At 36.1% G+C, this 26,882-nt stretch overlaps 1 protein-coding gene across 1 annotated transcript in view; it reads right to left on the bottom strand.

Annotated features, from left to right (window-relative positions):
• The window catches only part of CPNE8 (copine 8), a 327,485-nt gene that overhangs the window by 229,280 nt on the left and 71,323 nt on the right, over positions 1–26,882 (bottom strand). Inside the window, exon 4 of the mRNA XM_065888187.1 lies at positions 5,732–5,829. Within this exon, the coding sequence (XP_065744259.1) occupies positions 5,732–5,829 (98 nt within the window). The remainder of the gene's footprint in view (positions 1–5,731; positions 5,830–26,882) is intronic.

The following is a 26,882-nucleotide window of genomic DNA, read 5'->3' as shown; positions in this document are numbered from 1 at the left end:
TAGTGCTTATTATTATATTTCCTTGAAACATAAGCAATGAATATCCAAATGACTTGATAAAATAAAGCCCTCAGAAAAGCTTTTAGAGATCAAATCATCCCTCTTATTTTCTCAGGGAATTCAGAAAATGAGCCCTGAGTTCATTCACATTTACTGGAAAAGCAGCTTCTGAAAATTCTTATAACAAAAATAACACTTCCTCCACTTTTCTCCCCACTTGAAAGCCAAATCCCTTTCCAATCAAGAGAAGTTATTTCCACCTTAAATTTAAATTTATCACAAATATTCTTCCTAACTTAGTGTATAACTAGGCCAACCAATACATATTCTTACAACTGGAGGGCTTGGTTATGAGAATGTGTTCATATTCAGTTCATAATCAAGCAGTCCTCTACACAGAATAGTTTATTAGCCATATTCAGGGAAAAACTGTCTTATAATCTATTACACAATTCAATCATTTCTTTGTTTGTTTTGTTCTGCTTTAATTTTTATAGTATCTAGATAGGCAAAATGAAACCTACAATTCTTGCATGCTTTTAAGCTACTGTATCACACTTTTGCTTAGAAAAAATAAGTTTCTCCATCTTAGGGGAATTGGAAACCAATAAACAGAACTACTTCCTCCCAATGTGAAGGAAGGCTATCAGGCACTGCTTCCAAAGGTAGAGCAAAAATATAAACTTTATATCTCTTTTTTTGTATTTGGCTTACATTCTTCCTCTCCTACTAACATGGTATTCTAAAGAGGGAATTTTAACCTTTAGTTCTGAACAGCATTATGCATGCTGTCTTATCAGAGCACTCTTATTGAAGTTCAAGGCAAAACTATCTTTTTATTAGGAATAAGAAAACTACTAATCCACCATAAAGTAAAGGTCACGAGCTTATCACATATACTGTGTTAATAAAGCTATGAAACAAAATCTTGATGACAGGGACTTCCCTGGTAGTGCAGTAGTTAAGAATCCGCCTGCCAATGCAGGGGACACGGGTTCGAGCCATGGTTCAGGAAGATCCCACATGTTGCGGAGCAACTAAGCCCGTGAGCCACAATGACCTGAGCCTGCACTCTAGAGTCCACGAGCCACAACTACTGAGCCTGTGTGCCACAACTACTGAAGGCCACGTGCCTAGAGCCCGCGCTCCACAACGAGAGAAGCCATCACAATGAGAAGCCCACGCATCACAACAAAGAGTAGCCCCCACTCGCCACAACTAAAGAAAGATCATGCGCAGTAATGAAGGACCCAACGCAGCGAAAAATACATACATACATACATCTTTTTTAACATCGTTATTGGAGTATAATTGCTTTACAATGGTGTGTTAGTTTCTGCTGTATAACGCAGTGAATCAGCTATACATATACATATATCCCCATATCCCCTCCTTCTTGTGTCTCCCTCCCACCCTCCCTATCCCACCACTCTAGGTGGTCACAAAGCACCGAGCTGATCTCCCTGTGCTATGCGGCTGCTTCCCACTAGCTACCTATTTTACATTTGGTAGTGTATATATGTCCATGCCACTCTCACTTTGTCCCAGATTATGGTTATTACTAAGTATCTGAAAAAGAACTAGTTTGCAGAGGCTTATGCATTAGGCAATGTTTCATATCTTGGACTAAAATCATAACCCAGGTAACCAATTCAACATTTCAAAAATATTGAACATTTATTTGAACAATAATAATAATTACAACCACCATTGAGTACTTTACTTTGTTCTAAGCACTTTCACACATTACTTTAAATCTTTACCATAACCCCACAAGGTAGGTGTTAGTAGTCCTACTTTAAGATGAGACAATTGATGTAGAGGGTCCCAACCTAAGTCACTTTGGCTATAAAATATACATTCATTCTTTCTAGGACTCTCCCCTATTTCAGCATAGAATATATTAGGCCTCGGGAAGATTCAACAATAAGCCTATCCATGGTTTCTAATTTTAAGGGAATGGGAGTAAGAGCATGTACCAAAAAACACAGGCTGATAGTACACATGCACCCCAAAAAAGCAATGTAGAGGTCAAGGAGTACAAATCTGAACCAGAGAGAGCCTGGGCCCTCCCAGCCTTTCTACTGCCTGGAGGCAAAATGGCTTCCAGACCAGAGCAGAGAATATCAAACTAGCACATGTACAACACTCTCAAAGAAAAACTCAGGCAGTACCCATATTCCCCAGCACCCCAATCCCTCTTGTGGATTTTAACCCAAACCCTCACTCAGAGGGAAGAAGTTCGAGTGGAATTCTCAGGGTAACGTTCACTGAGTTGCAAAGCCAGCAACTTGGGCCCAGAAGCCATTAAAACAAGCTTGTCTTAGGGAAAAATGGCGTGTCAGCAATATGGGTGGCTGAGTATACTCTGCCATCTCAAGTGAAGATTAATATGTAGCCATTAAAATTTCAGCTAATCACCTATAAATTATGAACATCTACTATAATATGCCTTCTGACACATAGCCCTGAAATTGCTTTCGATGATGTCAACAGTGATCTTCATATTGCTAAATCAAGTGGTCACTTCTTGGCCTTCATCACATCAGACTACTCAGCAGCATTTGACAAAACTGTCCATTCCTTCCATTCTGAAGCAGGCTTTTCTGGTTTTTTGACACCACAGTGCCCTGTTTTTCTCTTCTTAGATTCTCAGACATGCAATTTCTCACTGTCAGAGCACAATTCCAGGCCCTCTTCATCTGTCTATCTTCACTTTTCTATTAGGTTATTTAATCTATTCTTTGGCTTTAAATCCCATCTACATGATGATAACTTCCAAATGTACATCATCAGCCCAGATTGGCCTCTAAGTAAAGACTCATGCATGCAACTATCTTCTAGACTTATACGTGTGGTTGTCTTATGGGACTCTGATAATTAACATTTAAATTTTAAATATTTATTTTATTCCACAAGCACCACCCCAATCCTGGTCCTTACCGAGTCAACCCCTTGTCAATAAATGATATCACCATCTACTTGATTACTTAGGCCATAAATGAGAGTCATCCTTTTCAACTCCTTTTTAACCAACCAACCCTACTCATCACCACCTCATAAGTTGTCAATTTCAACTCAAAAACATATCTCACAGTTGTCCACTTCTCTCCCTATCTCCTGTCATCAGTTTAATTCAAGATTTTCTTCCTTTTCATGGACCACCTCAAGAGCATCCTATCTCTCTTGTTCCCCCTCCAATTCATCCTCCACATAACATCCAGAGTAAACATTTGAAAAATGTAAACATAGTCATGCAATTTCACTACCCTAAAAATCTTTAACAGCTTCCCACAGTACTTCAAATAAAACCTCTTTTCTTTCATCTATAAGACTTGCCCCTTTCTACCTCTTAAACTTCATTATGGGCCAGTATCCCCTCTTTCTCTTTGCTCCAGACAGCTGGCCTTCTTTTACATCATTTTACACACCAAACCCTTCCCATCCGATGGCCCTTGTACTTGCTATTTCTTCTTCCTGGAATGTTCTTAACACCACGCTTGCATGGCTGACTTTTTTTATCCTTTCAGCCTCTGACTGTAAACACCCAGTCTAAAGTAGGTCCCCCAGCCCTACTATTATTCTCCTTCATAGTTCCTGTTTGTTTTCCCTCATAAAACTTATACTCTAGAATTATATTAATACTTTTATTTGTTTTTTATTTCCCTTATTAAACAATAAGCTCCATTTAGGCACAGAATATACATATCTGTTTGGTTCATACAAGTACAAAATTAAACAAATGGTTAACTAAGGCGATCTTCAATATATTGTTCAGAGGAAAAAAATCAAGGAAAATTTATAGTATAATACCAATTTTGATAAAATATGTTTGTGTGTGTATGTGTGTGTGTGTGTGTGTATATATATATATATATATATTATATATATATAAATACAAAGAAACATAGAAGAAAGTATACCAGAATGTATCAACTATATTCTAATTGTTTTTCACTATGTATTTGTGAGTTTTCCGAATTTCTTGCAGTATATTTTACTTTTAAAATAAGAAGTATAGGGGCTCCCCTGGTGGCGTAGTGGTTGGGAGTCCGCCTGCCGATGCAGGGGGCACGGGTTCGTGCCCCGGTCCGGGAGGATCCCACATGCCACGGAACGGCTGGGCCCGTGAGCCATGGCCACTGGGCCTGTGCGTCCGGAGCCTGTGCTCGGCAGGGGGAGAGGCCACAGCGGTGAGAGGCCCATGTACCGTAAAAAACAAACAAACAAACAAAAAAAAAAACAACAAAAAAAAATAAAATAAGAAGCATAAAACTTTTAAGCAGTATTCCAGTTTTTTAAGTCATTCTATTATGAAAAGTGAAAACTGGCAATAATAAGAAATCCACAGATAAATTATGATTAGTTCAGCTCATGGGAAATATGTTGGTTCTTTCCCAGAGGATGGAATATATTAGCTATCAACCAAGTGATTAATCTTCTTGACTTGAAATAAAATTTAAGTCTTAGCTAATGCTACCACTAAATAAAGATTTTCTAATTCTTTGGAAAATGTACAGCTGCATATAATTCTGTTCAGATCAGAGAGGGTTAAAATTTTGAGGCAAGACAATTATTTAAAATATTTGTTAATCTTATACACCAGAAAGAGCTACTTTTGAAAGAATTGTAATTTGTATCCTAAAACATCTTTTTCTGACTATCAACAATACTGGGTTGTCAGAAGTACCTACAAAACTGATTACAATAACCTCTGGCACAATGAACATATCTAAATATGTGGACAGCAGAGCAGTTTAACATAATTATACAGTATTAAGTTTCCCCATTTCATAAATTGAACTGTTAGAAAAAAAATTTTTTTTTTTTTTACTTTTTTTTTTTTTTCTCCCGTTCCGCAGCACTGGCTCCGGACGCACAGGCTCAGCGGCCATGGCTCACGGGTGCAGCCGCTCCACGGCATGTGGGATCTTCCTGGACTGGGGCACGAACCCGTGTCCCCTGCATCGGCAGGTGGACTCTCAACCACTGCGCCACCAGGGAAGCCCAAAAAAAAAATTTTTTTACTAACCAAGTGTGAAAGTTCTCAGTCATTTGAAAAAGTATGTAAACTGTTAATTTTGTTAGAAAATAAAACACTGTTTCTTGTAAAACTTTAAGCAAAAAATAAAAAACAATTCACAATCAAGTCATTGAAAATTTTCCTTTGTTTTATGCTTGAGCTAATCGGATAAATACCTGCTTTTCCAATTTAGGAACAAATCTTACAGAAAATAACAGAATGGAAATACTTCTGATTTTTAAATCAACTAACTGTTAAACTCCTTCAGAACAACAGTACTGGAAAGAACATTCAACTATTTATTGCACCAAGCAAATGAACTCTGTTATGAGATAATGTTCAAGAAGGTTTAATATATGGTGAAGGCTCAGAACAATCACCAAATCTCACATTCATTTGTCAACGAAAATGAAAGTGATGAAGAAAAAAGGTCATGTGGACTAGTGCACATCTTTATTTCAGTTATTAAATTAGAATTAAATCTTAGTAGCAGTGATATATAGAGGACAGTCTCCAGAGATTAGACAAGAAGACTAGATAAACTGAATAGTGCAGATAGAATATTAAGACAAAGTAAAATAAAAAGACTCAATTTAGGGCTATACGTATCTAACCTGCATAAAGGATGCCAAGTGTAAGCATGCACAAGTGCACGTGCAGGCGCGCGCGCACGCGCACACACACACACACACACACACACTCACATACACGTACACATACAACCAAAATTGAAGATTTACATTCTTAAACACTTCCTCCTGGGAGTTAAACACTGGGATTACCAGAGAATCCATGGACCTTTTCCTCTGAGGGAAAAAGATAAGAGTTCTGTCATGTAACTCATTATCCAAGACTTTTTTTTTTTTTTTTTTTACAAATCAGTGATCTGAAATTCACTTAATTAAAAGAAGACAAGTAGAAAATCTGAAGGTTTTGTCTAGATCTTACATTATTATAGATGAATGAGATGTAGTTATAGATGTATACACACAGAGAGAGAAAGAGAAGTAAATTGACTTCCTTCTAATATTCTTGGTTAAGACAGAATATTTTATATAAGGAAATTTCATTCACTTTTTGGGATGTTTTATTTTTAGGAATGAACCTAAATCAATTACCATCAAAAAAAAGAAAAAAGAACACCTTGATTATATCTCTGTAATTATCACACATAAAATATAGACAAGACTAAACTCCATCAATTAAAAAAATAGATTATAGCATTTTCAAACTTAAAACATTTAATATTAAATAATGTTTTAAAAAAGAACAATAATGTAAGGAACTGCTTTTACTATGTCATTCATGGCTATTAATTCTGTGATTAGTGACATGTTTTACCATGTGAAGAGAAAAAAAATGGACTCAATTTATCCAGGAGGTCCTTACTGGGGAATATGGGTTAATTTTGTCACATACCAGTGGGATTTTCATTTATGTGAGAAAAATATTTTTAAACAAATTGGGCAGATTATTATTTTAATCTGCTCAATTATTTTAAATTAGATTATTTTATTTAGATGATTATCTAAATTTAATTGAAATAAACTTGAAAAATGTATTCACACCAACTCTGAAATTTTTGAATATTTAAAATAGACACGTGCAATAAATGTTGACTGGCATTCACTAAAAAGTAGGCAATAATTTCATATACTCAAAACTAATTTTTTTTTAATTTTATTTATTTATGGCTGTGTTGGGTCTTCGTTTCTGTGCGAGGGCTTTCTCTAGTTGTGGCAAGTGGGGGCCACTCTTCATCGCGGTGCGTGGGCCTCTCACTGCACGGGCCTCTCACTATCGCGGCCTCTCTTGTTGCAGAGCACAGGCTCCAGACACGCAGGCTCAGTAATTGTGGCTCACGGGCCTAGTTGTTCCGTGGTATGTGGGATCTTCCCAGACCAGGGTTCGAACCCGTGTCCCCTGCATTGGCAGGCAGATTCTCAACCACTGCGCCACCAGGGAAGCCCTCAAAACGAATTTTTAATCAATTATATTAAAATTCCTCCAAATCAATAATTCCTAGATTTTTTTTGAATTATTAAATTCTCTTACTGCCTTTATGATGCAACTCTTCCTCCCCTTCCTGAAATTACTGTATATAAGACAGATCTTTAGGATAGTTTCAACATGGAGATTCTTAAATTCTCAATGCTTATTTTTGTGAGTTTTATTCATTTTAATTTTTTGTTCAGAACATTATAGGAAAGTAGAAACACTGCAAAGCTAAGTCTACAAATTATTTTCATTCAAAAGCAGTCAGAATAAACTTTTAGTTCTGCCTATGGCAAATTAAGTTGTTTCAGACCAACTTTTCCCCTGAGAACAACTAGAAAAGTCAAACGAAATCATAAAACAATTTTTTTGCATGCACAAGAGAGCTAACAAAAATTTATAAATTGTGGAAACAAAAACCTGGAAAAAAGAGAAGCAAAAAGAGAAGCCTGGCAGGATCCTGTATTTGAAAAAGAGAAGCAAGCTGAGCAGAAATTTCCACAGTCCCATCCACCTAGGAGAGACAATGGAGTTTAAAAAAATACATGCATGTTCATTCCATATTTCTTTACACATTTTGATATGTTTTTAACTTTTTAAAATAGGGATTAAAAATAGGGGCTTCCCTGGTGGCGCAGTGGTTGAGAGTCCTCCTGCCGATGCAGGGGACACGGGTTCGTGCCCCGATCCGGGAAGATCCCACATGCCACGGAGCGGCTGGGCCCGTGAGCCATCGCCGCTGAGCCTGTGCGTCCGGAGCCTGTGCTCCGCAACGGGAGAGGCCACAACAGTGAGAGGCCCGCGTACTGCAAAAAATAAATAAAATAAAATAGGGATTAAAAATAAAGTAACAAATGTTCGGGGTTAGGATCTCAAAAGGCTACACCAAGGAGTAAAGATGAATTACAAAATTAATCCTCAGGAGGAATAAAGCTCAACTTAGTCAGTCAAATCTTTAACTGAATTACAGTGTATTTTCCTAGCCTAGCTGTCTCCCCAGAAGCAACAGTAAACCCACTCTGAAAAAACATAAATTCACTCAAAGCCTCAAGTTATCACTAATTGTTCCTATACAATATCCAGCAATTATTATCAGGCATGAGAACTTCTGCTTCCAGCTCAAATGGTGTCACTTATAACAGACAAATACTTCTGAGAACCAGAAAGGGTAAATAGAATACAAAAACGTATTATTTGATATTATTGTAGAGATGCAAAGACAGCCAAGTGCTGAAAAGCCTAATGCTGGAGAAAAGGGAAATTAATGTGAGCCCAACTTTTGCTTGGAACAAACAGTGACAAAGGAAAGAGAAAGTCCAGATAAAAATGGAAAGAGAAGCAAAGTCAGAAGTCTCAGCAACAATTTGCCACACTTTTGAGGACTGTATAACTAAACAAAGGTAGGAGTTTTGTGAAGTTAGAAAAGCTATCTGAAACCAAATTCCTTTCAAATTTCAGGAAAACTAAAGGTATCAAGGTCCAATTACATACAAAGTTACCATTAAAAAAGGAGATTAGAGGACAGAATAATACCCCTACTGGAAATGAAAGCATGACAAAAGATATACTAAAAACCAGATCAAAACTGTAATGTAGTATTTCAAATGGAGATAAACACATAAAGAAAATTATAGAAAACATGAACAGCATAAATCAGAATTAGAAACACTGAGAAATGAGATGATAGAAATCAAGGAAGAAATATACATAAAATAAAACATTTTAGAAATGACAGAAACTAGTAAGGACACAAGAATAAATAAGTGCAATACATGATGCCTTAATACAAGTTGGAAGGAAATTTTTGTTTTTAAGAATCAAAAAAATGAAGAGTTGAGAGAAGGTGGCAAATTACATGAAGAAAATCAAAGCAAAGAACAAACAAATATTAAAAACAAAATTCATTAGCACATGACTTAGAGAAAAATAAAATTAGATTTTCACCAGACTTTTTGATGGAAATGCTTTATGACAAAAGAAAATGGAATAACATACTTAATATACCTAAGGAAAGTGTGATCAAAAGATTTTCTATTCCTCATATTTAAAGGGCACAGATTGTTATCAACATAGAAGAACCAGGGGAATATTGTTCCCATGAACTTTTCTTAAGAATCTATAGTAGCGATCGTGCTTTCAATAACCACAATGCCTAGAGAGATATAGATTTTCCTTGACTTACGATGGGGTTACATCCTGATGAACCCATCATAAGTTGAAAATATCCTAAGTCAAAAATGCATTTAATATACCTAACCCTACTGAACATCTCAGTTCAGCCTTAGCCTACCTTAAAAGTGCTTACTTTTAAGAACACTTTTAAGAACATTTAACACTAGTCTCTAGTTGGGCAAAATAATCTAGCACAAAACCTATTTTATAATAAATATATTATAAACATTTTATACTAAAGTGTGGAATATCTCATGTAATTTATTAAATACTGTACTGAAAGTGAAAACCAGAATGGTCCTGCAGGAACAGAATGGTTTTAAGTGTTTCAGTTGTTTACCCTCATGATTGTGTGGCTGACTGGGAGCTGTGGCTTGCTGCTGCTGCCCAGCATCACTAGAGAGTATTTCTAGCTCTGGAAGTTCAAAGTTCAAAAGTTCAAAGTACAGTTTCTACTGAATGCCGATTCACACTATCGTAAAGTCACAAAATCATAAGTCGAACACATGGAGTAGTGGTGAGAATTACTTATAGAACTAAGACTAAATTAGAGCTAAATGAGAGTATGCAGTGGCAATATGATTTGATAATGTTGATACAGGGTAATATTATTCCAACTGACAAGTAAAAATTCCCAGTGATCTAGGCATTAAACACCAATGGATACTAACACCAAAAAAGAGTGCCTCCTAATGAAAGATCACACGACCAACGACAGATTTATTAAAATAACTAAACCTGTGTCTGATCACCCTTTTGAGTCAGCCTATCAAACTGAAGATATACAAAGAACAGAAAAACATGATGAACTGAATCATAAGCATATGGTCAGTAAGATCCTGACTATGGAACTATAGATCAAATGGTCCAGATTCTCTAGGAGACAAGTTGAAAGAAAACCAAAGGGATGCAGGGAAAGTTGTAGGTGAAAACAGAAAGAAAATGTACGCCAGTTCTTTTTTTTTTTTTTTTTAAGTGTTTAAGACTAAACTATAATGTCGAGAGGTTCACAATTGGATGAAAAAACCATAAATGCACAGGCACACACACACACACACGCACACACACACACATCATTACTCCATGAAAACAGAGAGCTCTGATTAAGAGGGGCATGTGGCAGGAAACTTTGGGTGGCTGGCAAAGTTCTATTTCTTGACCTTGCTAATGGTTACAAAGATGTTTGCCTTATAATAATTCACTAAGTTTTCCACTTTTTGTATTGTTTTCTCTATATTTACAATAAAAAAGAGAAAAAATTCAAAATAAAGACTTCCCTATTAAAAACAATTAAGACAATTCACTCTGGCTGTATAAATGCAAAATTGCACAAACAGAAATTTTAAAGGGATTTATTCATTGGGAATAAAAATGATCCTTGAAGGAAACATACAAATGCAACAAGAAATGAAGAGGAAGTGATAGGAAATGTATGAAAATATATGGAAAATAAAAGACTATTGACGATATAAAACATAATAAAATGTCTTGTGTGTTTAAATTATATGCAAAATTAACACTCATAATAATGACACCAAAGACGGGAGTGGAGATAATGAGTTACAAAATTTTTTAAACGTCTTTATTGGAGTACAATTGCTTTTACAGTGTTGTGTTAGTTTCTGCTATATAACAAAGTGAATCAGCTATATGTATACATATTAATCCCATATCCCCTAGCGCTTGCATCTCCTTCCCACCCTCCCTATCACACAAGTCTAGTTGGTCACAAAGCACCGAGCTGATCTCCCTGTGCAATGAAGCTGCTTCCCACTAGCTTTCTATTTTACATTTGGTAGTGTATATATGTCAATGCTGCTCTCGCACTTCGTCCGAGCTTACCCTTCCCCCTCCCCGTGTCCTCCAGTCCATTCGCTATGTCTGTATCTTTATTCCTGTCCTGCCCCAAGGTTCATCAGAACCAATTTCTTCTTTTTTTTAGATTCCATATATATGTGTTAGCACACGGTATTTGTTTTACTTTTTCTGATTTACTTCACTCTGTATGACAGGCTCTAGGTCCATCCACCTCTCTACAAATAACTCAATTTCATTTCTTTTTATGGCTAAGTAATATTCCATGGTAAATATGTGCCACATCTTCTTTATCCATTCATCTGTCAGTGGACACTTAGTTGCTTCCATATCCTGGCTATTGTACATGGTGCTACAGTGCACATTTTGATACATGACTCTTAGAATTACAGTTTTCTCAGGGTATATGACCAATAGTGGGATCACTGGGTCATACAGTAGCTCTATTTTTAGTTTTTTAAGGAACCTCCATACTGTTCTCCATAGTGGCTGTATCAATTTACATTCCCACCAACAGTGCAAGAGGGTCCCCTTTTCTCCACACCCTCTCCAGCATTTATTGTTTCTAGATTTTTTGATGATGGCCATTCTGACCAGTCTGAGGTGATATCTCATTGTAGTTTTGATTTGCATTTCTCTAATGATTAGTGATGTTGAGCATCCTTTCATGTGTTTCTTGGTAATCTGTATATCTTCTTTGGCAAAATGTCTGTTTAGGTCTTCTGCCCATTTTTGGATTGGGTTGTTTGTTTTTTTGATATTGAGCTGCATGAGCTATTGTGTATTTTGGAGATTAATTCTTTGCCCATTGTTTCATTTGCAAATATTTTCTCCCATTTGGAGGATTGTCTTCTCATCTCCTTTATGGTTTCCTTTGTTATGCAAAAGTTTTAAGTTTCATTAGGTCCCATTTGTTTATTTTTCTTTTTATTTCCATTTCTCTAGGAGGTGGATCAAAAAGGATGCTGTGATTTATGTCATAGAGTGTTCTGTCTATGTTTTCCTCTAAGAGTTTTATAGTGTCTGGTCTTACATTTAGATCTTTAACCCATTTTTAGTTTACTGTTGTATATGGTGTTAGGGAGTGTTCTAATTTCATTCTTTTACATGTAGCTGTCCAGTTTTCCCAGCACCACTTATTGAAAAGGCTTTCTCTTCCCCACTGTATATTCTTGCCTCGTTTATCAAAGATAAGGTAATCATATGTGCATGGCATGGGTTTATCACTGGGATATCTATCCTGTTCCATTCATCCATATTTCTATTTTTGTCCCCGTACCATACTGTCTTGATTATTGTAGCTTTGAGGTATAGTTTGAGGTCAGAGAGCCTGATTCCTCCATCTCTGAGTTTCTTTCTCAAGACTGCTTTGGCTTTTCTGGGTCTTTCATGTTTCCATACAAATAGTGAAATATTTTTGTTCTAGGTCTTTTAAAAATGCCATTGGTCGTATGATAGGGATTGCCCTGAATCTGTAGATTGCTTTGGGTAGTATAGTCATTTTCACAATGTTGAGTCTTCCAGTCCAAGAACATGATATATCTCTTCATCTGTTTGTATCATCTTTAATTTCTTTCATCAGTGTCTTATAGTTTTCTGCATACAGGTCTTTGGTCACCTTAGCTAGGTTTATTCCTACGTATTTCATCCTCTTTTGTTGTGATGGTAAATGGGATTATTTCCTTAATTTCTCTTTCAGATTTTTCATCATTAGTGTATAGGACTACAAGAGATTTCTGTACATTAACTTTATATCTTGCTACCTTATCAAATCCACTGATTGGATCTAGTAGTTTTCTGGGAGCATCTTTAGAATGCTCTCTGTATAGTATCATGTCATCTGCCAACAGTGACAGTTTTACTTCTTCTTTTCCAATTTGGATTCCTTCTATTTCTTATTCTTTTCTGATTCCTAGCAGTGGCTAAAACTTCCAAACTATGTTGAATAACAGCAGAGAGAGTGGGAAACCTCATCTTGTTCTGGATTTTAGAGGAGGAATGGTTTCAGTTTTTCATCATTGGTAATGATGTTGGCTGTGGGTTAGTCACATATGGCCTTTATTATTTTGACACAGGTTCCCTCTATGGCTACTTTCTGGAGAGTTTTTATCATAAATGGGTGCTGAATTTTGTCAAAAGCTTTTTCTGCATCATTGTGATTATCATATGCTTTTTATCCTTCTATTTGTTAATATGGTGTATCACATTGATTGATTTGTGCATATTGAACAATCCTTGCATTCCTGGGATAAACCTCACTTGATCATGTTGTATGGTCCTTTTAATGTGCTGTTGGATTCTGTTTGCTAATATTTTGTTGAGGATTTTTGCATCTATGTTCATCAATGATATTGGCCTGTAATTTTCTTTCTTTGTGCCATCTTTATCTGGTTTGGTATCAGGTTGATGGTGGCATCATAGAATGAGTTTGGGAGTGTTCCTCCCTCTGCTGTATTTTGAGAGTTTGAGAAGGAAAGGTCTTAGCACTTCTCTAAATGTTGGATAGAAGTCGCCTAGGAAACCATCTGTTCGTGTATTTTTGTTTGTTGGAAGATTTTTCATCACAGTCTCAATTTCAGTGCTTGTGATTGGTCTCTTTATATTTTCTATTCCTTCCTGGTTCAGTCACGGAAGGTTGTGCTTTTCTAAGAATTTTTCCATTGCCTCCAGGTTGTCCATTTCATTGGCATATAGTTGCTTGTAGTAATCTCTCAAGATCCTTTGTATTTCTACAGCGTCAGTTGTTACTTCCCCTTTTTCATTTCTAATTCTGTTGATTTGAGTCATCTCCCTTTTTTTCTTGATGAGTCTGGCTAATGGTTTATCAATTTTGTTATCTTCTCAAAGAACCAGCTTTTATTTTTAATGATCTTTGCTATTGTGCCCTTTACTTCTTTTTCATTTATTTCTGATCTGATCTTTATGATTTCTTTCCTTCTGCTAACTTTGGTGTTTTTTGTTCTTTCTCTAATTGCTTTAGGTGTAAGGTTAGGTTGTTTATTCGAGATGTTTCTGTTTCTTGAGATAGGATTGTACTGCTATGAACTTCCCTCTTAGATCTGCTTTTGCTGCATCCCATAGCTTTTGGGTAGTCGTGTTTTCATTGTCATTTGTTTCTAGGTATTTTTTTTAATTTCCTCTTTGATTTCTTCAGTGATCTCTTAGTTATTAGGTAGCATATGTTTTAGCCTCCAAGAGTTTGTATTTTTTACAGGTTTTTTCCTGTATTTGATAACTATCTCAGAGCACTGTGGTCAGAAAGGATACCTGATACCGTTTCAATTTTCTCAGATTTACCAAGGCTTGATTTGTGACCCAAGATATGATCTATCCTGGGCAATGTTCCATGAGTACTTGAGAAGAAAGTGTATTTTGTTGTTTTGGGATGGAATGTCCTATAAATATCAATTAAGATCATCTTGTTTAATGTATCATTTAAAGCTTGTGTTTCCTTATTTATTTTCATTTTGGATGATCTGTCCATTGGTGAAAGTGGGTTGTGAACATCCTCTACTATTTTTGTGTCACTGTCAATTTCCCCTTTTATGGCTGTTAGCATTTGCTTTATGTATTAAGGTGCTCCTATGTTGGATGCATAAAAATTAACAATTGTTATATCTTCTTCTTGGATTGATCCCTTGATCATTATGCAGTGTCCGTCTTTGTCTCTTGTAATACTCTTTATTTTAAAGTCTATTTTTTCTGATATGAGAATTGCTACTCCAGCTTTCTTCTGATTTCCATTTGCATGGAATATCTGTTTTCATTCCCTCACTTTTAGTCTGTATGTGTCCCTAGATCTGAAGTGGGTCTCTTGTAGACAGCATATATATGGGTATTGTTTTTGTATCCACTCAGCCAGTCTATGTCTTTTGGTTGGAGCATTTAATCCATTTACATTTAAGGTAATTATTGAGACATATGTTACTATTACCATTTTCTTAATTGTTTTCGGTTTGTTTTTGTAGGTCTTTTCCTTCTCTTGTGTTTCTTGCCTAGAGAACTTCCTTTAGCATTTGTTGTAAAGCTGGTTTGGTGGTGCTTAACTTGCTTAACTTTTGCTCATCTGTAAAAGTTTTAATTTCTCCATCAGATGTGAATGAGATCCTTGCTGGGTAATCTTGGTTGTATATTTTACCCTTTCATCACTTTAAATAAGTCCTGCCACTCTCTTCTGGCTTGAAGAATTTCTGCTGAAAGATCAGCTGCCACCTTATGGGGATTCCCTTGTATATTATTTGTTGTTTTCCCTTGCTGCTTTTAAATTTTTTCTTTAACTTTTGATAGTTTGATTAATATGTGCCTTGGCATGTTTCTCCTTAGATTTATTCTGTATGGGACTCTCTGCACTTCCTGGACTTGACTGACAATTTCTTTTCCCATATTAGGGAAGTTTTCTACTAAAATCTCTTCAAATATTTTCTCAGACCCTTTCTCTTTCTCTTCCTCTTCTGGGATGCCTATAATTTGAATGTTGGTGTGTGTAATGTTGCCCCAGATGTCTCTGAGACCATCCTCAATTCTTTTCATTCTTTTTTCTTTATTCTGCTCTGCAGTAGTTATTTCCACTATTTCTTCTGCCTCAGTTATTCTGCTATTGATTCCTTCTAGAGAATTTTTCATTTCATTTATTGTGTTGTTCAGCATTGTTTGTTTGCTCTTTAGTTCTATATCCTTTTTAAACCTTTCTTGTATTTTCTCCATTCTAGTTTCAAGATTTGGGATCATCTTTACTATCATTACTCTGAATTCTTTTTCAGGTAGACTGCCTATTTCCTCTTCATTTGTTTGGTCTGGTGGGTTTTTACCTTGCTCTTTCATCTGCTGCATATTTTTCTGTCTTCTCATTTTGTTTAACTTACTGTGTTTGGGGTCTCCTTTACATAGGCTGCAGGTTCATAGTTCCCATTGTTTTCGGTGTCTACCCCCAGTGGGTAACGTTGGTTCAGTGGGTTGTGTAGGCTTCCTGGTGGAGGGGACTGGTGCCTATGTTCTGCTGGGTGGGGCTGGATCTTGTCTTTCTGGTGGGTACGGCCACATCTGGTGGTGTGTTTTGGGGTGTCTGTGAAGTTAGTATGATTTTAGGTAGCCTGTCTGCTAATGGGTGGGTTTGTGTTCCTGTCTTGCTAGTTGCTTGGCATGGGTCATCCAGCACTATAGTTTGCTGGCCTTTGGGTGGCACTGGGTCTTAGCATTGAGACGGAGATCACTGAGAGAGATCTCACCAATTGATATTACTTGGGGCTGGGAGGTCTCAGGTGGTCCAGTGTCCTGAACTGAGCTCTCCCACCTCAGAGGGTCAGACCTGAGAACAGGCCAGAGCACCAAGACCCTGTCAGCCACATGGCTGTGAAGAAATTGAGAAAAAAAAGAAAGGAGAAAAAAAAGAAAGGAGAAAAAAAATTTTTTTAATTTGTTTTTAAATTTTATGTTTTTTTAAAAAAACATAAAAATGTTATTAAAATGAAAAAAAATAATAATTAAAAAAAGAAGACAGCAACCAAACCAATAAACAAATCCACCAATGATAACAAGCGCTAAAAACTATACTAAGGTAAACATAAAAACCAGAAACAAATCAGATTCAGAAAGCAAACCCCAAGTCTTCAGTTGCTCCCAAAGTCCACCGCCTCAATTTTGGGATAATTCGTTGTCTATTCAGGTATTCCACAGATGCATGGTTTATCAAGTTGATTGTGGGAATTTAATCTGCTGCTCCTGAGGCTGCATGGAGAAATTTCCTTTTGTCTTCTTTCTCACAGCTCCTGGGGTTCAACTTTGGTTTTGGCCCCACCTCTGCATGTAGGTCACCTCAGGCATCTATTCCCACCTAGACAGGATGGGGTTAAAGGAGCGGCTGACTAGGTGGCTCTTTCTCATTCAGGCTGGGGGTGGGAGAGGTACAGTAGTTATAATTGGAATGCCTGGCGAGCCTGCAGAGGCAGAGGCTGGCATGATGTTGCAACAGCCTGAGGCACGCCATGTGTTCTCCTGGGTAAATTGTCCCTGTACCACAGGACCCTGGCAGTGGCATGCTGCACAGGCTCCCTGGGGGGTATGGATAGTGACCTGTGCTTGCACACAGGATTCTTGGTGGCTGCAGCAGCAACATTAGCATTTCATGCCCGTCTTTGCAGTCTGAGCTGATAGCTGTGGCTCATGCCTGTCTCTGGAGCTCATATAGGGAGTGTTCTGCCTTCTGTGGGCAGATGGGGAAGGAATCTCCTCTCCTCATGTACCCTGAAACAATGGTCTCTTGCCTCTTAGGCAGGTCCAGAATTTTTCCTGGACTCCCTCCTGGCTAGCTGTGGCACACTAGCCCCCTTCAGGCTATGTTCATGCAGTCAACCCAGTCCTCTTCCTGGGATCTGACTTCAGATCTGACTTCAGAAGCCAGAGCCTCAGCTCCCAGGCCCCACCCACCCTAACAGGTGAGCAGATAAGCCTCTCAGGCTGGTGAGTGCGGTCAGCACTGATCCTCTGTGCAGGAATCTCTGTGCTTTGCCCTCTGCACCCTGTTGCTGTGCTCTCCTCTGTGGTTCCAAAGCTTCCCCCTGCAACAACCCAACCCCTGTCTCCATCAGTGAAGGGGCTTCCTAGTGTGTGGAAACTTTTCCTCCTTCACAGCTCTCTCCAGAGGTGCAAGTCTTGTCCCTATTCTTTTGTCTCTATTTCTTCTTTTTTCTTTTTCCCTACGCAGGTAGATGGGGATTTTCTTGCCTTTTAGGAAGTCTGAGGTCTTCTACCAGCGTTCAGTAGGTGTTCTGTAGGAGTTGCTCCACATGTAGATGCATTTTTGATGTATTTGTGGGGAGGAAGGTGATATCCACGTCTTACTCCTCCACCATCTTGAAAGTCCCTCTTGAGTTAAATGTTTTAAAGACCAAGCATTTTCAGAGAAGTTACAAAACTAGTTTATAACAGATTCTAAAATATCCAGACTGTATGTTGAAATCTTTAGGGTAACTGTTAAAATAATGATAAAAGAAAGTAAAACTAACAAGCTAATATTGGGGAAAATATACAGTGATATAGATAGATGATAGATAGATAGATAGGAAGAAAGAAAGATAGATGATAGATAAATATCCAAATCCAGGAAGGAAAGAAAGGAAAGATAAAGAATTTAAAATATGTGAATAAAATAAAAAGAAATGGTAAGTTTTACCCAAACATATTGATAATTAAGTTAATTGTAAATGATCTAAACACTCCATATAAATGACAAAGAGAATGTAAGTTTATTTTTAAGCCCAACTATCTGCTGCTTATAAGAGATACACTTCAAATATAAATACACAGGAAAGTCAAAAGCAAATCCATGAGATAAGATAAACCATATAAAAATTAAACAAATGTAAACTAGTCTAACTATTCACTTTCTAAGCAAAGTAGAATTTAAGACAAGAAACATTTCCAGAAAAGAATAAACACCCTGAACGTCTTGTCCTAGGAAATAAGGACATGCTAAAAGAATGACAGGGGCAACTTTTAACAGACACAGAAGCCAGCCTCAAGGTGCTCCCATTGGACAAATCTGGGACAATTTGAGCACCAAAATAAATGATAGTATAATATGAAAATCCATTGAAAAACAGAGGAAACTATAAGTCCACACTCACAAAATAATTAAATTAATTAAAAAACGTTTAATGAGGAAAGAGATATTTATATACTCTCAAAGTATCTTCCCAAATACTCATCAACTACCTTCCCATCATAACTACCAGCTTCCCGTCCCAAAAGTAATGTTAACCACAAAATGGAAAAAGTAACTGTTTGATAGAGAAGGCTAGCAGACACCACTTTTATCAAGTGATCAAAATTAACCTAACCAGAAATGGGACAAATCAAAATCTTATGCCAGGCATAAGAAGAGCACCATACCACTTCTGTGGTATTCCACCCAAAGATGCATCATGAAGAAAAAAAAAATCACTCAAAGTCAAAATAAGACAAATTCTGCAAAGTAGCTGGCATTCCATCCACAAAAATTGTCAAGGACATCAAGTTAAGAAAAGACTGAGAAACTAAAATCAAAGAGACAACAACAACAAAAAAAAACAGTAAAGGAAAAGACAGGTACACGGAATAGGTAATTCTGAATGGGATCCATTTGCTAAAAGATATTATTGTGACAATTAAGTGAAATTGAAAGGGGTCTTAAGATTAAATGGTAAAAATAGGTCAGTGCTAATTTCCTGATTCTGATTATTATATTATGGCTTTCTAGGAGAATGTGCTTTATGCAATAGAGTATTCAAGCTCCTGGGGCATCATGTTGGCAACTTATTCTCAAATAGCTCAAAGGAAAAAAAATCTTTACACTATATTCACAACTTTTCAGTAAATTTGAGATCAATTAAAAAAAATTTTTTTAACTCTTTGAATCTGAATGTAAATAAAAGTATAACATAACAATACTTGTTGGATATACTTAAAGCTCCTTTAAAGAGAAATTTATAGCCTAAAATGCATATGTAGAAAAGAAAAATGATTGAAAATAAATATTAAGTTATCTATCTCAAGAACTTAGAAACAGAACAGCAAATTAAAACCAAAAAAGTAGGAAAAAATAAAGATAATTGCACTAATCAATGAAATTCTTAAAAAACTAGAGATAGCCAACAAAGGGAAAAGTGGCTTCTTAGAAAGGACTAATAAAATTGTCAGTGCAACAAATATCATGATTAGAGAGGAAAAAATAAAACACTATGTGCAGATAAACCTCTGCTGAGATGGATAAAGGAAAAAAATAGAAAAATACAAATTATCAACATCTGAAAGTAAAAAGCGGGGTATCGTTATAGATCTTAGAGAAATATATATCTTAACAGTATATTATGAGCAACTTTATGCCAATAAATTTGAGAATTTGGGCGAAATCAACAAATTCCTGGAAAAACACAGCATGCAATATTGTCAGGACAGGAAACCGAAATCGTGAGTAGACAGATAGTTAAGAAAGAAAGTGGGGCTTCCCTGGTGGTGCAGTGGTTGAGAATCTGCCTGCCAATGCAGGGGACATGGGTTCGAGCCCTGGTCTGGGAAGATCCCACATGCCATGGAGCAATTAGGCCTGTGAGCCACAACTACTGAGCCTGCGCGTCTGGAGCCTGTGCTCCGCAACAACAGAGGTCACAATACTGAGAGGCCTGCGCACCGCGATGAAGAGTGGCCCCTGCTTGCCACAACTTGAGAAAGCCCTCGCACAGAAACGAAGACCCAACACAGCCAAAAATAAATAAATTAATAAAAGAAAAAAAAATGAATTTGAAATTCAAACTTCCCACAAAGAAATAGTCAGGCTCAGAATTCTTTAGCAGGAAATTTTTCCAAACATTTAACTCAGACACAACGTTAATCTTTCACATATTCTTTCAGAGAACAGTAAAAGAGGAAATATTTTCAAACACATTTAATGAGTCCTATTTAACCTTAAGAACAAAAACCAACGAATTTATGCCAAGGAAGGAAATTTATAGATCAATATCACTCATAAATAACATAATGCAAAATTCTAATAAATATTAGGAAAACACTGTAAGCAATATATTTAAAAGATAATATATCATGAATCAGTTGGATCATTCCAGAAATATATTTGTTTTAATACTGAAAATCAAGTAATTTACCACATTTACAAAAATAAAGAAAAATCATATAAACACCTCATAGATGCAAATATATGAAAACTTTAGTCTTAATATCAGGAACAAGACAAGGATGTCTCCTATCACCACTTTTATTCAACACTGTGCAGAGGAAGTTGTCAGTACAATAAACATCATGATTAGAAAGGGAAAAATAAAACATTATGTGCAGATTACCATAGTATATGAAGAAAATTTTTAAAAATCCAAATTATTATTAGTAAGTTAAGCAAAGTCAATTCAATTATCCAAAAAATAAAATGACATTTTATATACTACAATAATAAATAAAAATGAGACATGACAAGTTATATTGGCATCAAAAAAATATCTAATCACTAGAAACAAATACAATTAAAGATGTATAAGACCCTTATATAAAAACTATAAAATATTATTCAGAGAAACTAAAGAAAATTTAAATAAATAGAGGAGTATCCGTATTCATGGATTGTATCCATATTCATGGATTTTACATACTTCAATTCTCAGAAATTAATCTACAGACTCAAACCAAACTCAAATCTCACAGTGTGTGTGTGTGTGTGTGTGTGTGTGTGTGTGTGTGTGTGCGCGCGCACGCACACATGCATGTATGCAAGTGTATGTGTATAAACTGACAAATTCTAAAATTTTGTGGTGATGTAAAAAGCTACAAATATCCTAGAACAGTCCATAAGCCAAATCTGGCCTGCCACTTGTTTTGTAAATTAAGGTTCATTGGGACATAGCCCTAATTAACCATTCATGTATTGTCTATGGCTGCTTTTATGCTACAATAGCCCCAGAGAACATAGGGACCACCTAGTCTAAAATATTTACCCCTGGCCCCTATTTGTATCTTATCCTTTACAGACAAAGATTGCTGACCCCTGACCTAGAAAACCTTGAAGTAAAAGAAAACAACTACAAAGTACATACAACTAGTTATTAAGATAGCATAGTATAACACAATAGAATCCTCAACAAGGATTTAATCAAGTCCTCACATATTTAATCATTTCATTTATGTCAAAGGTCATATGATTTACAATAAAGAAAGAAAATCTCTTCAACAAATGCTCCTGGGTCAATTCGATACCATATGGAATCAAAGTAAATTTTACCTCAAATCATACACAAAAATTAATCCCAGTGGAATTGTAGGTCTAAATAAGAAAGTTAAAACAATAAAACTTCTAGAATATAACATCATCGTGGCCTTCAAACAGAAACATTCCTTAAACAGAATAAAAGCACAGATCAGAAAGGAATAAATTGATATTACAACCTAAATTAAAATTACGAACTTCTGTTCAACAAAATATATGGTTCAAAGAGTTAAAAGCCATGCTACAACAGGAGAGAAGATATTTGCAAGACATATAAGCAACAAAAATTCCTATCCTGAAGGCATAAATAACTCCCAAAAATCAGTAAGAAAATAGGCAAAACACCTGAATGTGCACTTCATAGGAGGATAGCCAAATGGCCACTAGGCCTATCAAAGGGTGCTCAGCCATATTAATCATCATGAAGTTAAAGTCCAAACAAGATATCTTTATACTAAGCAGAATGGAAATATGTTTTTTTAATTAACAAGACAAAGCACTGGCAAAGATGTACTGCCACGTGGAAAATTCTAGAAAACAGTTCATCAGTATTTACTGAATATGAAAATATGCATACCCTGTGGCTCAGAAATTTTACTCCTACATGTGCAGACAATAATAATTTACAAATATAAGATCTAAAAGACATGTACTGGAATGTTCTAACCAGTTAATCATAATATTCAGCAACTGCGAACAATCCAAAAATCTACCCAGAGGATAAATAAATTGGGGTATATTCATAAAATAGAAAACCATACAACAACAAATATGAACAAACTATTGCCACATGCATGGATAGATGCCACACACATAATTCTGAGTGAAACAAGCTAGACAAATACATATATAATATATCATTTTACTTATATGAGGCTTAAAAATAGGCAAAATTATTTTATAGTGCTAGAAGTCAGGATGCAGTTTAATCTGGGAGGAAGAAAGTGCACAAACAGAATTCCTGGATGCTAGCAATATTCTATTTGTAGATGTGGGGTGGTCACGTGGATGTATTTGCACCTAACAAATTCACTGTGCTGTATGATGTGTACCCTTTATCTGGGTATGTTTTATTTCAATAAAAAGGTATACTAAAATTAGAACAGGAACACAGCCATTAAAAAGTAGGAAATTATGCCATTTGCAATAACACGGATAAATCTTGAGGGCATTAGGCTAGTGAAATATGACAAAGAAAGACAAATACTGTATGATCTCACTTATGTGTGGAATCTAAGAAAGCCAGTCATAGAAACAGAACAGATTGATGGTTGCCAAGGGTTGGGGGTGGGAGAAATGTGTGAAGTTGGTCAAAGGGTAAAAACCTCCAGTTATAATATAAAGATAAGTAAGTTCTGGGGATGTAATGCACAGCATAGTGACTATAATTAACAATACTATACTGCACATTTTAAAAGTTCTCATCACACAAAGAAAGAATATCTATACACATATATCAAATCAGTATGTTGTACACCTTAAACTTACACAATGTTCTATATCAACTACCTTTCAGTAAAGCTGGAAAAATAAATAAAAGCCAAACAGGAAAAAATAGTTCGAGAAGAAAATTATTCTGGATTTGTTTTTCAGCTAACAATCAGAAAAGTTCTGTTGAAGTATAATTCTTGGACTTCCCTAGTGGCACAGTGGTTAAGAATCCACCTGCCAATGCAGGGGACACGGGTTCAATCCCTGGTCCAGGAAGATTCCACATGCCGCGAAGCAACTAAGCCCGTGCGCCACAACTACTGAGCCTGTGCTCTAGAGCCCGCGAGCCACAACTACTGAGACCACGTGCCACAACTACTGAAGCCCGTGTGCCTAGAGCCTGTGCTCGACAACAAGAGAAGCCACAGCAATGAGAAGCCCGTGTACTGCAACACAGCACAGCCCCCGCTCGCAGCAACTATAGAAAGCCTGCGGACAGCAATGAAGACCAACACAGCCAAAAATAAATAAATAAAATATAAATAAATTTATTAAGAAAAACAGATAACATGATAGTGAAATTTAAAAAAAAAAGAAAGTATAATTCTTGTTCAGTTGGACATAAAATATCGATAGAGCTAAGACTTCAATTTAGCCTTATAAACAGAGGCAATTACATTAAGCCTAAACGTCTAATTCTCTATGACCAGAAATATCTGTAAAACTATTTTATGTCCTTTTCTAAACAGAAAAATTTCAAAGCCAATCTACAGTTGTTTCCAAAACTGGTATGGCTGATGTTAGGAATCCAAATGAGTGTAATATGGTATTTTCCTGAGGGACACACCACAAATTTTTGCTAAAACAGTAACGCCTTAAGAATGACTATACTTTCTGTAGAAAATATTGGTTTAACAAAGTTCTTTCAACCACATGCCACACAACAACTTCTCCTCAATTCTCTTCGGTTATGATCCCCTCAATCACAGTGGATACATATAGTAAGAATCCTTCAAATGTCTACTAGAGGAATATAATCTCTACAGACTGAATTCTCAGCAGTATATTGTAATTAAAGTCTCTTTTATAAAATAGAAAATAAAACCAAACCAAACAAAAACGCGCAGCTGCTCTGCAGCATGAACCCAATAGTGCAGATAGTGTCAATAACCAAGTTGGACCCTCAGTGGTTTAGCAACAGTGACTGCCTAAAAGCCATGGGGAGTTTCCTCTTTCCTATATCAATAACTTTATAGATGCTTCACTCTATTATTTCCACAGAACAAAAAAGATAGAATGAAATGAGTACACCCTAAGCTTTAAGAGGTAAAAAGCATGTTTTTCAATGAATGCTATAATTCAATTTCCTAAATATGTAGTAAAAGTTACGATAAAAAGCAGCAGAATAAGCACTGAGCTTTCTTTCATAAGTACTTCGCATGCCACGTGAATGTTCTCATATGAAAAATGTGACCTTTGTACCGAATTATCTACAAGGAGGCTTGCAACTCATAAATTCTGAAACCACAATCATTAAATGTGTGCCCATATTTGAGGGTATCCTCAAATTCCTCCTGTTAACAAATATTAACTGAGCATCTTCTAAGCACAAAAGCCCTATCCTAAATGCTGTAGGGAGGAGCTTGACCTTTAAGGAGCACTGAATTAAGAAGTGAAGACACAGAAGAAAATAGGTTCACAAAAAAGTCTTTAATGTTTGTTGAATGATATAAAGTAGAAGGTGACAAGGACCATAAGAAAGATATTTAAGTTATGGGATTTCAAAAAGATGAAAGGAGGAAATTCTAGTTGTGAGGGTTAGAAAAGGTCAACAGGTAAAGTAACATTTAAGCTGAGCTATGAAAAATTTTCTTATCCTCTCTGAATATGTGTGTGTTTACGTATTATACATATATTATTCAGCATGGACATGAATAAATATTAAAACAGCTCAATATCAATGGAACAGTGCAGAACAGAGACAATGTCAAACTATGGAAATCAGCATTTGGCAGTAGATTTGCCTCCAAAGTACACTCACTGTGAGTTATAAACAACTTCAGCTTGCTTCATTTCATTATATAACTAACATATGGAATCAGGAACCAACTCTGTAATTTTAAATGTTTAAAAATAATTCACAAAATAGATGACCTATGGATAACTAAAATTTAACTCAAAGAAATTAATTGCAACATTTTCAGAACCTCTCAAAGCCAAGTATGTGTGCATCCTTAGGGACATGACTTTGCTATTTCCATTCACCACTAAGAGGTTTTCATATTTTCATAATTCATGGCACTTTATCATTTCTAGCTCCAAATTATTATGCACTGAAATATTGTTTTAGTTTTAAAAGATAAATTACTTTGACAATTCACAATCATTAGATAGAATTTTTTGTATGCAGGTAATTATAATAGTGTCAGATATAATTTTTAAACTGCAGATTACCACTACAGTTTTAAATAATTTTTTATCACTTTATTTGGAGCATTTGTTTCCACATATTTTAAGCTTTTAAAAATTTTTTTTATTTATTTATTTTTTTTGCAGTACGCGGGCCTCCCTCTGCTGTGGCCTCTCCCGCCGCAGAGCACAGGATCCGGACGCGCAAGCCCAGCGGCCATGGCCCACGGGACCAGCCGCTCCGAGGCATGTGGGATCCTCCCGGACCGGGGCACGAACCGGCGTCCCCTTCATCGGCAGGTGGACCCTCAACCACTGCGCCACCAGGGGAGCCCATTTTTTTTTTCTTTTTTAAATTTCTCCTTACTGTATAAAAGTAATTCATCCCAGAACATAAAGTCATGTGGCTAGTGAATACATACTTTTCCAGAACACATCTAAATTCAAATACAAACATGACCACTATGTTACTGACACAGTATTGATACCTAAATCAGTAAATGGATTGTATAGTCACATTGAAGTTGCTGGTAAAACTCTTCAACTATATTTTATGCTCCTTGAGGTAAAAATACTGTCTATTTAAAATTTTTTCCACCACTGCAGCTACATGATAGGCACCCAATAAATACAGGTCAAATTGATAAATGGATGAATATATTTTAAATTTTTACTAAAATATTGTTTTACTTGTCTAATTCCAAATACACTGAGGATAATTATTAGAGTGGTTCTTGTTATTATTTTGTAAAATATGCTCAGTACTTAAAAGATAATGGGAAGAATTGATAATATGAGTGCAAAACTCTTTATGACTTCTATAGCATCATAAAATCAGAGTTGCAAGTAATTAGAACTAATTAAGTCCAGTTTTTTTCCTGATGAATTAGTCCAACCCCTGTTTGAATACAGGACAGGACATCCACTATAGTTCTAGCTCCAGGATACTGTTCTAGGAAACCCATTCTACCATGGAATACTCTAAATGTTACAAAGGTCTTACCCACAGTGAACAAAATATGCCTTTGTCTCTTCATCCTTTGAGCCAAATTTTTTCTTTCCTCCTTTCTTGTTTCAACTTCAAGTAACTGTACCCCCATGTCTAAATCAAAATACTTTTAAGAATCTGAAGACAATTATTATAACTACTCAGAGTCTTTGCATTTTTCAGGTTAAACATTCCTTCATTAATATGACATAGTGTCTATCCCTTTCTTCAAGATGGTAGCCCTCCTCATATATGGCATTTCAATGATCTCAAATGGAGAACTGAAAACAAAAATTCCAGATTTG

This window comes from Phocoena phocoena, chromosome 11 (assembly GCF_963924675.1).
Source record: "Phocoena phocoena chromosome 11, mPhoPho1.1, whole genome shotgun sequence".
In the NCBI taxonomy this organism is placed as follows: Eukaryota; Metazoa; Chordata; class Mammalia; order Artiodactyla; family Phocoenidae; genus Phocoena; species Phocoena phocoena.
The sequence above is the reverse complement of the archived record's forward strand: the minus strand, read 5'-3'. Positions and strand labels throughout refer to the sequence as shown.